The following is a 14,393-nucleotide window of genomic DNA, read 5'->3' on the forward strand; positions in this document are numbered from 1 at the left end:
GGAAAGAAAATAGAAACTTAAATAAAACTCAACTGACATCTTTACTACTTGTTACAAGTGCTTGTATTGGTTTTTAAAAGCCAACAAACAAACCAACCCGCTGGCCTAACATACACTACATGTGGGACCATAAATTAGTATAGCCTCTCTCCAACAAAGCAATGAGGTACAAGGGTTCCAAATGTAAACACAGGCACTTCTGAGTCAGTAATTTCATGCTGAGGAATTCGGCGTTAAGGGGAGGACACACGTAGAGCATGCTGCACATATCACTTTTTATGACAACCCTAAACTTGTAGGAAAACCATCAAGAAGGCACTGGTGCTCTGTTTCCATTAAAAATCATTTTGGGGTAGACACTGTAGAGCAACATGGTTAAATCCTAACTGCTGCACTTCCAATCCAGCTTCCTGTCAATGCTCCTGAGAAAGCAGCAGATGATGGCCCAAGTGCTTGGGCCGATGGCCACCCACATGGAACACCCAACGTGGAGTTCCTGGCTCCTAGCTTTGGCCTGGTCCAGATCTGGCTATTGTAGCCATACCAAGTCCTTCCCACCATTATGTAGTTGTTTTCTTCCACTTATTTATCAGAGATAAAGACCTACAAGAGAGTTCCCACTTGCTCATTCACTCCCCAAATGTCAGCAGGGAAGGCAATTCAGGTCTCCCACATGGGGGCAGGAACCCAATCACTTGAGCCATCACCACTGTCTCCCCAGGTCTGCATTAGCATGAAGATGTCAGGAGCCATAGCCCAATTATCAAATCCTAGTATCACTAAGCTAAAGATCCACTTCCTAGTTAGCATTCATTGTAAATACTCTACCCAAAGATTTAATTTCTTCCCTATATATTAATACTAACCTACTTATTTTACTTATAAAATTTTACTTATAAAATTGAGCCTTTATTCTTGTGGAGTTAATAGAGTGACAGACCTGTAAACAAACTCCTGAACCAAGAAGTAAGGTGTGAAGAGCCCAGCAGGTGCACTGGGAGAGCTTGAGAAAGCACTCCAAGAGGCACTGTTGGGCACCTCAGGCAAGCTGCTCACCAAGGGAAACAGGACTCACTCAGCTGAACTGAGGATGTAGAGGTTGGATTGGTGGCAGGTTAAGTCCAGCATAGAGCAAAAAAGGGCTTTAAAAAAAAAAAGATTTATTTATTTTGAAAGTCAGAGTCAGAGAGAGAGAGGAACAGAAAGAAATAGGTATCTTCTCTCTGCTAGTTCACTCCCCAGATGGCCACAACTGCCAGTGCTGGGCCAGGCTGAAGCCAGGAGCCAGGAAATTCTTCCAGGTCTCCCACATGGATGGCAAGAGCCCAAGCACTTGGGCCATCTACTGCTACTTTTCTTGGGCCATTAGCAAGGAGCTGGATCAGAAGTGGAGCAGCCAGGACTCGAACCAGAGCCCATATGGGATACTTCACCCGCCACACCACAGGGCCAACCCCGCAAAAAGAGCTTTTTATGCTGTGCTGAAGACAAACCTGGTTTAGACTCGATCCTGAAGGCTACAGGGACCCAGAAAAGATCATATCAGATTTTCAATTTCTTCAAGGATCATCCTTCAAGATCACATTTAGTCTTTGCACACAGATTCAGTACCACTTAAGCTTCTCAGTCTATCCTTCCTTTCCAATTCACCACCCAGATATGGATGGTTGGCTGAAAGGAAAGATCAAGAATCAAAATGGAGTGGAGTATGGGTGATTACATCACCTTCTAATCTTTAAAGCTCTGTCTAGTATCCCAAAGAAACCTGCTGCAAGCTATTCACTTGGTTTAAGACTCCAAGTGGCCGGCGCCGCGGCTCACTAGGCTAATCCTCCGCCTTGCGGCGCCGGCATACCGGGTTCTAGTCCCGGTCGGGGCGCCGGATTCTGTCCCGGTTGCCCCTCTTCCAGGCCAGCTCTCTGCTATGGCCAGGGAGCGCAGTGGAGGATGGCCCAAGTACTTGGGCCCTGCACCCCATGGGAGACCAGGAGAAGCACCTGGCTCCTGGCTTTGGATCAGCACGGTGCGCCGGCCACAGCGGCCATTGGAGGGTGAACCAACGGCAAAGGAAGACCTTTCTCCCTGTCTCTCTCTCTCACTATCCACTCTGCCTGTCCAAAAAAAAAAAAAAAGACTCCAAGTGTAAAATTCATCGCATTCATTGATCTCTGAGCCAGCCAAGAAGGCCACAGCAAGCCTGATGTCTCCGGATTGATGATTTCCAACTGTGTAATAATGCTTTAGCATTTCTGCAGCAATAGGCAGTTTACAAAGTGCTTTCACACCAGAAACATCACTGGCTCTCCCAGCTACAAGCCTGAAGTGCAAGGAACAAATCTTTCAGATGAGAAAGCAGTTCAGCAAGTCCTCCTGTCTTTCCCAGGGTCACACAGGCAAACTCGAACTCAGTTCATATTTTCCGCCTGCAGCGCCAGTATCCCATATGGGCGCCAGATTCTAGTCCAGGCTGCTCCTCTTCCAGTCCAGCTCTCTGCTGTGGCCCAGGAGTGCAGTGGAGGATGGCCCAAGTGCTTGGGCCCTGCACCTGCACGGGAGACCAGAAGAAGCACCTGGCTCCTGGCTTCGGATCAGCATAGCTCCGACCGTAGCGGCCATTTGGGGGGTGAGCCAACAGAAGAAACACCTTTCTCTCTGTCTCTCTCTCTCACTGTCTGTCAAATTAAAAAAAAAAAAAAAAAAGTTCATATTTCCAACCTTGTCTACTATCCACATACTCAAAACAAGCCTGTCCAAATCTGAAGCATTTCATTCCTAAAGCTCATGTACTAGTAGTTGTGGTAAGGCATACAAGGCACACACAAAGCACAAAACACTACTACTTAACAGAATAAGCATTCATTCAACCCCTTTCTGCAAACCTATGGAAGGAATAAACACAAGAAACACATGTTTAGTCTTAATCCCTTCTCATTTCCTTTTGGCACCTGTATCTGCCCCTACAAGCACCAAATACTTTAACAGCTGGCAGAAATGAGAACCAAGAGATAATATACTCAACCATTGTAGACCAAGTCCTCATCAAAATGGCAGTTAGAAAATAATGGAGCAAGAACCACCCAGATTTTATAAGATAGCAATAAAACGGGCGCCAAAAGGTCTCCCACATTCTCCTGGATTACTCAGTCACTAAAGAAACCTGGGCTGCTGTCCAGTTAACCAGGGGTCTCCTGATAGACAGCAGACACTGCCCATCCCTCTCACACCTCTCCCACAAAAGGACATTGCTGGAAATTATTCCTGGTTGTATTTAAGAACAAAATGTGACTGAGAAAAGCTTTACTGGGAGGATGGAGGAACAATATAAGACTATATTTTCAGTTAACCTTCTAGAATCATGGTAATAAAACAGTGCTATGGATGAGATTTCAATGTTCATGGACTTCCCACTTCATGGGTGGTGGAGACTGACAGAACTTTTAAACATGACAGAATGAGACTAAAATCCAATTTAGGCCTGTGAGCCAGCACTAACTCTCAAGGACAGTTGGGTTTCTCTCTCTTAAATCCAGTATCTGTCCTATGAACACGTGAGTAATTATGTGCAATATTCCCAGCACACATGCTGCCTCATTCACACATCAGGACAGTCTTTGTTTAATGGATGGTGAAGCCCCTCTTGTAGATAAGGGCAAATGATTCCCCCAAGTGTTCTCGAGCAGTAAAGGCTCGAGAACTGAAGCCAACTTCATCACATCACTGGGAAATTAAGTCAATTTGGATAAGTCAGGAGAACCTACCTCTGCAGTCTACAATGGCCATCAGGTGCACCCCACAGTCCTGGGGACACTTCTGAAAGTATAGTACATAATTAGCCAGTCCCAAGGAGTACCGGGATCTATCTCAGCTCTCTTCCAATGATGACTAAAGAAGACAGCCAGCTGGGGATAAGGGGGTAGCTCCACCAGCTGGTGCTTTAGAAAAACAAACACAAACATGTACTTGAGACTGACACACTCCTGTTCTTGGAAGCTGACAAACCTGCCCTCACTTCCCCAACTTTCTGAAGCAGAACACCTCTTCAAAGGCTATCAAGAGCTCTTTTTATGACCTTTTCTCCCCTTCTCAGGGCTACACTGATCATTCATTTTACCTCTATTGTATCTAAACCAAAAAAGTGGGGAGGAATCTCAGCCTTTAACCATCTGGCCAGTATATTCATCTTGGCTTCTCTTCTGTAAAATGGACTCAAAAAGCCCTTCTCATGTGAACTCACTATGAAAACCAAAAATGTGGGTGGTTACTTCAGAATTGAGTCTTCTCTTCACAGGGCTTTCAAGAGGATTGGGTGTGGGGCAGGTGCTGTGACGCAGTGGAGGTTAAGCTGCTGCTTGGGACACCTGCATCCCTTATCCGCCAGCTAGAGATCTGCCTCCTCTGCTTCCAATTCAGCTTCCTGCTAATGTACCTGAGGGGCAGCAATTACTGCCCAAGTAGTTGGGTTCCTACTCACATGGAGTCCCAGGGCTCCTTGCTTCCCCCTGGCCTAGCCCAGCCACACCTGTTGCAGGCATATTCAGGATATGAACTGGTGGATGGCAGACCTCTTACCTCTTTCTCCCCTTTACTCTGCGTCTCTCCCTCTCTCTGTTGCTCTACCTTCCAAGTAAATAAACTTTAAAAAAAGAGAAAGAGAGAGAGAGAGAGAGAGAGAGAGAGAGAGAGAGAGAGAAAGGGTTAGGTGTTACGTGGCTGTCTCAAAGGATTTTATACGATCCAAGCCCTTCAAGTACCACAGAGCCCGAGGAGAGGTGGGCAGCATCCTCACAACAACAGCGACATCTGTGGCAAGACTAACTGTGGCAGAAAAGGAAAGTAACCCAAGGACCCAGAGGCTCAGGATTATACTCTAGCTGTGGCTGCTCACTCTGATATGACCTAGACTTTGCCCTCTGGGACAATATCTGCCTCTGTAAAACATGGGCCCTTTCCAATCCCAGACATTCTGACTCTAAGACAGCAAGAAAGATAAAAGCCACCTGCAAAAAGTGATAGGAACAGGAAGTTCTGGAAGCAGGCAGGATTCCTCCACCAGAAGCAAAACTGTGGGTGACTTCCTACGGGGGTCAACTCCACTTTTTTAATGATTTTATTCTGAAACAGAATTAAATGGGGAAAAAAAATTATTATAAAGAGTCTGAGGCTGCCAGAAGGCTACAGGGTTGACCGACATCACAAGATAGATTAAAACTTAAAAGGATAATGAAAAAAACCTCACTCACTCCAACTGTCTACAGAGAAAGAGATATAAGAGCTTCAGAAAACAAAAGTCTCCAGAGTTCCCACCTCTGGGAATGAAAAAGACTGCAAATATGGGAAAGGCTTTATGGGCAAAAGGAACCAGAAAAATGAAGACTCAGGGAATGTAAGAGGGATTGTGTTAGCAAATCACAGAAATAAACTGCAGTTATCTGAAGCTTGGAAAAAAAAAAAGATAACTGATTCAAACTAGAGAGACTTGCCTCATTTTCATTAATGGTAACTTAAGGATTTCCAACAGAACAGACCTTTAGCAGTTATCTCTTAAGTAAGAGAGTACCATTCAAGTGGCCAATTACAAAACACAAGCTTCTGAACTCCATGGATTGGTATAAAACCAGTAATCTTCCTGCTTCCTGCCATCCAATGAAAGACACATTTAACTCCAGAAGTAATGCAGGTCACCTCAGTGGGGCTACTCTAAACTGATCCATATTTTATCTATGTTACATGGCATGAATGAGACAGGGAGTTTATCTGGTATTTGGGGATTGTCTGAACACAGTAAGCAACACTCTTATCACAGGTAAGAGACCAGAAGTTGGTCAGTTAATGGAAACAAACACATTAGGCAAAAAACCATTCCTTAGTACTGTTTTTTCAACTTCAACATCTAAGTCTACTTTGACATGCAAATTTTTGGACATAAGGCCTTATTCCTGGTTTCCAGTCTTTTTAGAGTTCTTGTTCACCTTATGCTTTTTTGTTTGCTAGGAAAGGAATCTGGGCATAATTGGTTCTTAAAAGGGAATCACTTGTAAAACACTGTGTATGAAGAATCCATACATATTTTTCCCAACATCTTTTTAAATGTCTGGCCCATACTTAATTGAACAGCCTTTTTTTTTTTTTTACCAACTTGTATCATCTTCCTCAAAACAGTCAACTTAGTTTTCACAGAAACCAACTCTTCACACTAATTTCAAGGCTTACATAATATTTAACTGTAATTACAATAATAAGCCCAACTGGAATAACCAGATTTGGGAACAAACAACTGACACTTGGCAAGCCTTCTGGGTGAAAGCCAAAGGGGACAAAGGCACACCCCAGAGCTAACCACTGGCCAAGAGCTTCAGGCAGGGTTATCAGCCACCCAGGACATTCTGCAGCCAAAGGCTAGCAGGTTACATAGAGGGAGATGGTGGTTAGCTGTTACTGTGAAACTGAGACTTGTACCAGTAATATTAGGAGCTTTAGGACATGACCATCATGATCAAGTACAAACCACTAGCTTAAAAATACTACAATTTACCCTTTTACCAAATGTTTTCAATGTAGGATGAATTTCCCAGTCTTCTTTGAAAGGAAAAGAGGAAACTGGTTCTACTCTGAATGTCACAGATACCAGTTATTTACTAGAAAAGATCTCTTTATGAAAAACCAAAGTTTAAACGACCTTTGGAGCAGGATATAGTAACACTTTAGTTGGGGTTATTTCCAAGACACCTGGAAGCAAGTCAATGGCCTTCAGCCAGTAACAGGGACTGGTTTAACCTACAGTGCAGGAAAAACACCCACTATACCTTCTATAGGTACCAAATAACTCCAATTGGCTATCTGGGTCAGTGGCTATGAAGACCCACAAGTCAATCATCCAAGGGCTAATAACCAAGTTGTATTTTTATGGACATGAATTTATTTCTAATTTTAAAATTTTTGTGACATTTTATTACCTTCAGTACTCTCTATACAGAGACGGTTGCTGAATTGTCTGTCCTAGACTTGCGACGAAGTTCAAGACTTTCTATTAGAAAGTGGAAGAGGTAGCAAGTAAATAACTACAGAATAACCCAAATGTACATGTGTTTAAAACTGGGAGAGGGGCCGGCACCCCATATGGGCGCCAGTTCTGGTCTTGGCTGCTCCTCTTCCAGTCCAGCTCTCTGCTGTGGCCTGGAAGGGCAGTGGGGGATGGCCCAAGTGCTTGGCTCCCAGCTCCTGGCTTCGGATGGGCACAGCTCTGGCCATTGCGGCCACTTGGGGAGTGAACCAACGAAAGGAAGACCTCTCTCACTGTCTGTAACTCTACATGTCATATAAATAAATAAAACCTTAAAAAAAAAAAAAAACTGGGAAAAAAGAATAAGCAAACAAAAACTGAACTCATAAACCTGACCACTATATTTCAATGTAATTCTTTCTTGTTTTTTCCAACTTTATGTAATTGCAGCAAATAAATATGTCTTTTGTACCTCATGGCAAACTTTCTCTGGTTTTTTTAATCAAACTCCACTTGTACATCAGAAAACAATACTTAAAACTTGCAGTTTAGTGGTACAAATTCTGCTTGAGCTGGCCTAGAAATCAAATCGGTCATTTTTTTTTCCAAGTTAGTTCCATGTTTAACTGTATTCTCTTCATGGGGCAGATTTTCTTTATTATTATTTTAAACTCCTATTATAATGCAACGATCAAATGATTGTGAAGTTTGGTTATACTGTTATTCTCCCCAGGAAAACCAATCAGTGGAGAGACAGAAATGATCCACAGAGCAAAATATGCAACTGTTTTTATTATGCAAGTGAATTGGGACTTTAAAAGGCAAATGTCTCCAGTTATTTAAGGTACTGTAGTGGGAGTCGTGCCCAACACAATTAAGACAGGATTACCCTGCAATTTATGAGTTTCTCATGGATGCCACTTAATAAGAAATATAACAATCACTTCTCCCGAAGCCTACCATCACAATCATACCCCCAAATTCTTCTTTCCTAAAGCAATAAACTAAATGGCAACTTGGCAGGCATCTAAGGCTTCTGAGATCAACTGTAGGCAATGTGCTGTCTTCCACCAGCTCAAGTCACAATGCCATAATGCCATCTTACACATGAAGCGGCGTCCTGTGTTACATGTCTCACACTGGTGATCCTCTCGGTGCCTTGCAAGCGGCAAAGGCAGAGACGATGTTTTCCAGTTTCCAGAGGAGAAGGCAGACCCAGAATGTGAGCCTCGCCCCTGCGCAGAAGCACTACGTCCAGACACCATACAACTTAGAGGCGCACTGTGCCTCTACGTAGATGTACAAGTCTTCCCTAGCTTAGCCCCTCAAAATTACTCAGTAGGCACGGCAAGACAGAGATCTCAACCCTGGTACTTGCAAGTCTTCCAGAAAGGACGAATCCTACCAACACACCCCCACACAACAGAAAGTGATAAAGTGGCTGAATCCACCAGATGGGCTGCCAACAAAGCAAAGCTTCCGCTGAATTCAATCGCCTTCCTTTCCACTAGCACTGGTGAGTGGCGCAGGAGCTCAGCAGGACCGCAACACCCATCAGGGGCACTGGTACAGAGGAAAGGAGACATTCCTGCGGAGGCGGCGCCCCGACCCGCTCCCAACCCAAGTGGCCTCAGAGCAAGGTCCTCGGGCACCCTCCGGAGGGTCGAGGCTCCTGTGCTCACCTGGTGGGAAGTGCAGCGATCCACGGCAGAACGCAAAGGCCCAGCGCATCCTCCTGCTCGTCCTCCTCTCGCGCCGCAGCCCCGCGCCGCCGCAGCCCCCGCCCCGCTCTCCCCTCCCTCGGCAGCCCCGCGGCGCCTGGAACCTCCTGTCCGACTTGTGACGTCACGGTGGAGGGGACGTTTCCACCCGGGCCCGACCCTTTGTGACGTCACAATGACAACAGAACGCGGCCGGGAGCGGCAGGGGGCCTGGAGCCGCGGGGGGCGGAGGGAGGGGCCGGCGGCACGGGAGCGCGGCGCGGGGAGGGTCGGGGCCTGGCGAGGGGCCGCGCCGACGTCTCTCCCGCTGAACCTGTTGCTCCGAAGCCTGCGTCGGAGCCGGCGGGCAGGGCCGCGGGGAGCGGGCGAGGCCGGCCGCGCCGCCATGCTCTGCCTGCGCGCCGCGCGCCCCCGCCCCGGCACGCCCCCGCCGTGCTCGCCCCCGCCCGCCTGCCCGCCCGCGAGCCGGCCTGGGAGCCCGGCGCCCGCCTGCCCGGAGCCCAGAGCCCGGAGCCCAGAGCCTGCCCCCTACAGGCCGCGCGCCCGCCTGCCCGCCGCGACCCCGGGGCGCCCTCCTTCCGCTGCCGGCTCGGGCCCGTCGGGAGGACAGGCTACGCTCCGGGCACGTTAACCCGTGCTCTGCCTCCGGGCCGGCGGCTGGACACCCGGCCTCGACACCACCAGCGGACCGCCTGCAACAAAAACCCGGCCCATGCCGCGCTGCAACTTGACGAGGTCCGGGATGGGGAGGCGGGGGCGGCTCTTGTCCAAGTTCTACCCCGTCTGCTTTGTGCCTGCATCCGAAACGGACGTGCCCCGAGAAGGCGTCCACGCTCAGGCAAGCTGTCTCCATGCAGTTTCTACGGCCCGAGTTTAAACTAGTCCTTTGCATTCCACCCAGCCCTCTGCAATGCGGATGTATTTTAATTCCTAAATTCTTTGTGGAACAGCTTTCTAAGTTAGGCTCGATTATTGAACCTTGCTTTCTTTCCTAGTTGAAGTTTACGTGTCTAGATTAGCATCAGCCTCCAGAAGACACATTCAGCTTTTCCATTAAATATATTTTGTACAGAACCACTTCCCCGAAGGTCATCTCCCATTACACACACCACACCGATGAGAAAGGGAAAATGCTAACACCAATTTGTTCACTCGACTTAAATAAAACTTTCTTATAATCCTACATATTTCTAATATGTGTTCATTTGGCCTTTTTTTTTAAAGCCCTTTAAAGCATGCAGCTAGCTAATCACCGATCACTCCAGTGCATATTTGGTTAATCCCTCGGTCCCCCTCATTCCTCCCCCCCAAACTTAAAAAAAAGCCACCACACACAAAACAAAAACACTCCCTATGCCAATCAAAATGTAGCTGTACTATGCACAAAACAAATTCAACTATCCCAAACCATTCAAATCTCTGAATAATCGCCCAATTTCACAAACCCAGTTAGCAGGGGAAAATTATTTGTGGTCACTTCCATGTGCATTAACATACATACTTGAAAACATTAGCCAGCGTGTGTGTCTTTTTCCCCTAAAACTGGAAACCATGAATTTTTTAAACAAAACCAGCCTCATTATTAAAGTCAATTCCAACAAATGCATATGCTGTAACACGATTCCCAACCGGTTCATGTTGCAAACCAGATAAGCCAAAACGACCACATACATTAAATGCGATGTACCAGTACAGAGAGAAGATCGCCATAATCGGACCCTCGATTGAACTTAAAAGGGCTTCCAACACACATGCCTTACGCGATTTTCCAAATAGCATTAATAATAATAACATGGCCTCATCTCCATGTGCAAAGTGCAATATGGGGCCAAATCCACCGGAGAATGCAGTTTAGTTACCTTACCGCAGCACCCCCACCACCACCCCCAAGCTCCACCAAAACCCCTTGCCTTTCAATCTAAAACTAGATTATGGTTGTGTCATTCGAGGTCAATTTATTCACTCGAGATATCGTACACCAATCTGGCTTTTCAGCCAAACTAGGCAGACACGACTTTGCCTGAGAAGCCCTTTCAGAAAAGAAAGAAAACAGCCTTCTCGGACGCTGTGTTTAAAGCCCTTCAGCTGCAGAATTATCTATAAACTTGACATTCACAGCCATTGCTTAAAACTGCAAGCCAGAGGCTGTGTTGTTAGGAGCACTTACGTATTTCTTCTGGATGATATTCCTCTTGGGTCTTTCCTTGCTCATTCTGAGATCCAAATGCTGATTGCAAGAGGGGACAATTGCTTCATGAATTTAAAGCCGTCAGAAATTTGCAAAAAAATATCCTGGTGGTTTTTATTGTTGTTGGTGGTGGCTGATCTTGTAATCCGACTTTTCTTCCTCTTCCCCCAAAGCCAGATTCGCCTTGAAATAAATCCGAAATTGAGAAGGAAAAAAAAAGAGCCAAAGACGAAGGAAGCAAACAAAAAAAAAATTCACTTTCGTAAAACACTCATAATGGAAAATTTCCCCCGAAACACATATACACACACACACACACACACAAAAAAAAAAAAAAAAAAAAAAAACGACGCCCTTCACTCCCCCCCTTTTTCCTCCAAAAACTACATCGGCGAAACGCGAAGGTCCTTAGTGTCTTATCTGTAGTTACATCTTGGAAAAGAAAGGGGAAAGATAAATAAAAAATGTTGAAGTCACGTTTGCGCTGCAGCGGCAGTGCGAGCAGAAGAGTCAACTCCAGCGGCGGCGGCGGCGGCGGCGGCGGCACCACGGCGAGGGCTCGCCGAGTCTCTTTTTTCCAAGCCCCCCGACCAATGAGAGACGGGCTATCCAGCCCAACTTTAAATGGACTCTGCTTTTATACAACTTAGGGCTCCTCGGCTAATTCCCGGCCGGACGCCAGCCGAAAACTCCCACAGCCGAGCCAGCGGGCGCATGCCTCCTGCGGAGCCTACCGCCCCGGCCCAGGCCGAAGGACTCCCGTGGCCGCGTCGACTGGACGCCCGAGCGGCCTCGAAGAACCCTTCCCACGCCAGCCTTCCGGCAGCGCTCCCACGCCGAGCCCGGGAGTGGAATTGAGAGAAGCTCCCTAGCTCAATGCATGGCACGCTCGGTCGCTCCACCTCACCCCCTTTCCCCAGCTTGCCGCTCACCTCACGGCCGCCAGACGCCAGCCCCCGCCACTGCCCTCGCGTCCACCTGCAGCCGGGCTGCTGGGTGCGAGTGCCCCAGGACGCCCGGCCCCGGGGACAGCCGCCGATTCCCGGGGCACCTTAGAATGGTCCCCTTGATCTTCTGGAAGTTGTAGTCCCCCGACTACAAAATGGCTATGGCCACAGAAACTGGGAACTACAATTCCCAGCCTGCCCCGCGACGCCTGTCACTCAACCCCCCGCCACCTCTCCGCCTCGCCCCCTCCCCCTCCCGGGGCCCTGCCAACAAACGCTGGGACGTGTCCCGCGTGCGACACTGCCAGAGGCTGGCTCGGGATTGGCCCGCGGAGCGTGTGGTCCGCGAGCGAGGAACTCCCCACGCCGGCCGCCCCCGCCCCCGGGCCCCGGCCCCCGCCCCGCGCGCGCCCCGCCCCCCCGCCGCGCGAACCGCCTGTGGAGTCGAGGAATCGCGCGGAGCCGCGGGGGAGGGACGCGCGGCTTCCCCGGGGAAGGCCTCGGAGCGTGGCGGCGCGGGGGGCGGTGTCAGGGAGGGCTTGGAGCCCGTCCTAAGGAAAACTGGGCCACGCACCAAGAGGAATCCTCGGTGCGAACTAGTTGATCGGCGGCGCCGGCTGCCTCCGCGCTGCAGCCGGTGTCACCTCAGGACAGCGCCTCGCGGCTGTGCGCGGAGCGTGCCGCGGGAGGCCGGCCTGGCCCGAGGCCACCCGGCCCGGGCCCCGCGCCGCGCACGCCCCACGCGCGGGGCCGGGGTCGCCGCGCTGGAAAGGCCTCGGCCGGCGCCCGGGGCGTCGCTGGAAGCATGAGCGGCGACCGGGGCTTCCGCGGGCGTTGCTTTGGGCTCTGGGGAGCCCACGAGCGAGCCTGAACCATCGAGGAAAGGAAAAGAAATCCGTCGGCCATACCTGCGGCCCGGACAGTTACGGAAGCCTCTGGAACACCGGGACTCTGGCTGGCGCGGGCCCGCGGCCTCCCCGGCCCCCGGCCCCAGTCCCCCAGGGCCCACGCCTCCCCGCTCCTGACCAGCCTGAGAGAAGTCGAGTTTTTAAGGGGTCTCAGCCAGGCTCCACCTAAGTGCCACGTGGGGCGAGCGCGCCCTCGTACTCACGTCCCCTTCGATCCCTTGACAATGCGCCCTTGAAAAGCAGTATTTGGGTGGGTGGGCGTTGGAGCGCCGCGGCTCCGCTTCCGACCCGGCTTCCCGCCAATGCCTCTCAGCAGCAGGCGGATGGAGACGCGAGTCCTCGGGGACCCGGATGGAGACGCAAGTCCTCGGGAGACCCGGATGGAGTTCCCGGCTCCCAGCTTCCGCCTCCCTCTGCGGGCCCTGGCGGAGCGAACAAGGGGCTGGGGTCTGTCTCCACCTTAGAAATAAAAAAGACTTTAAAACAAACAAGAAAAGTTTATTTATTTGAAAGAGAGAGTTACCTAGGGGTTTGGGGTGAGGAGAGAGCTGGTTCACGCTCCAAATTAGCCACAAGAGACAGGGCTGGGCAGGCCGAAGCCAGGAGCTAGAAACTACATCCGGGTCTCCCACGTGGTGCAGGGGTCCAAGCGCCCGAGCCATCTTGTGTTGCTTTCCCGGGGTTAGCAGGGAACTGCTAGCAAGGAGCTGGCTCGGAAGTAACTCAGCAGGTAGTTTTTATTTGCAGCAGTGTTTAAAGAGGTACCCCTGGGGTCGGTGCTGTGGCGCAGCGGGGTAAAGCCCTGGCCTGAAGCACCGGCATTCCGTAGGGGTTTCGGTTCTAGTCCCGGCTGCTCCTCTTCCAGTCCAGCTCTCTGCTATGGCCTGAGGAAGCAGTAGAAGATGGCCCAAGTGTTTGGACCCTGCACCAGCGTGGGAGACCCGGAAGAAGCTCCTGGCTCCTGGCTTCGGATCGGGACAGCTCTGGTGGTTGCGGCCATCTGGAGAGTGAACCAGCGGATGGAAGACCTTCCACACACTCTCTCTCTCTCTCTCTCTCTCTCTCTCTCTCTCTCTCTGCCTCTCCTTTGAACTCTTTCAAATAAATCTTTAAAAAGTGAAAGAGAGAGATACCCATGGTTTTATTAAAAGGTCTCAGAAAGAGAGGTGAGAGACCTGAATTCAAATTGCACATTGGCCTCTTCCTAAAAGGTACCCTTGGGCTTCTCTAAGCGCGGATGACCAGGCGCTGTGGGAAAAATTATATAATAGCATTAACCTAGCTTAGGACCTGTCCATTACTGGAAGCTCTCAGGAAATGAAATAAAATGCGTTTTTTAAAAGCCATGGAATTATTACTTTACGTTTTTCAAAAACTGAATGCTGTCTAAAATGAAATAATTTTATCACAGAAAACCAAATGACTTTTTGTGTCCTAAAAACACATACATGGATTTCAAAAATTTTTTGCACCTAAATAAGCTGATCTTTGAATTTCATTTCCATGACCTTTTTTTAGCCCTTACATTAAAAAAAAGAAAAAGAAAAAAAGAAAAGAAAAGAAAATTTGTTCATTGGTGCCATTTGCTGGGATGGACCCAATAGAACAGACTCCAGTTCAGTCTGACAT

At 49.2% G+C, this 14,393-nt stretch overlaps 1 protein-coding gene across 5 annotated transcripts in view; it reads right to left on the reverse strand.

The window, feature by feature from the left end:
• JARID2 (jumonji and AT-rich interaction domain containing 2) overlaps positions 1-12,045 on the reverse strand; it is a 256,478-nt gene extending 244,433 nt beyond the window's left edge. Inside the window, exons 1-2 of one of the 5 annotated variants that reach the window (XM_051855829.2) lie at positions 11,842-12,045; positions 10,889-11,092 (exon numbers count right to left, since the gene is read on the reverse strand). In XM_051855829.2, coding sequence (XP_051711789.1) covers positions 10,889-10,933 — 45 coding nt within the window. In that variant the 5' untranslated portion in view covers positions 10,934-11,092; positions 11,842-12,045. Of the gene's footprint in view, positions 1-8,682; positions 9,116-10,888; positions 11,562-11,841 lie in introns of those variants that run through there. The other 4 variants (XM_051855828.2, XM_070074380.1, XM_070074379.1 and 1 more) reach the window with 4 other exon arrangements.
• Positions 12,046-14,393: the final 2,348 nt, after the last annotated feature.

The sequence above is a fragment of the Oryctolagus cuniculus genome, chromosome 5 (genome assembly GCF_964237555.1).
Source record: "Oryctolagus cuniculus chromosome 5, mOryCun1.1, whole genome shotgun sequence".
In the NCBI taxonomy this organism is placed as follows: Eukaryota; Metazoa; Chordata; class Mammalia; order Lagomorpha; family Leporidae; genus Oryctolagus; species Oryctolagus cuniculus.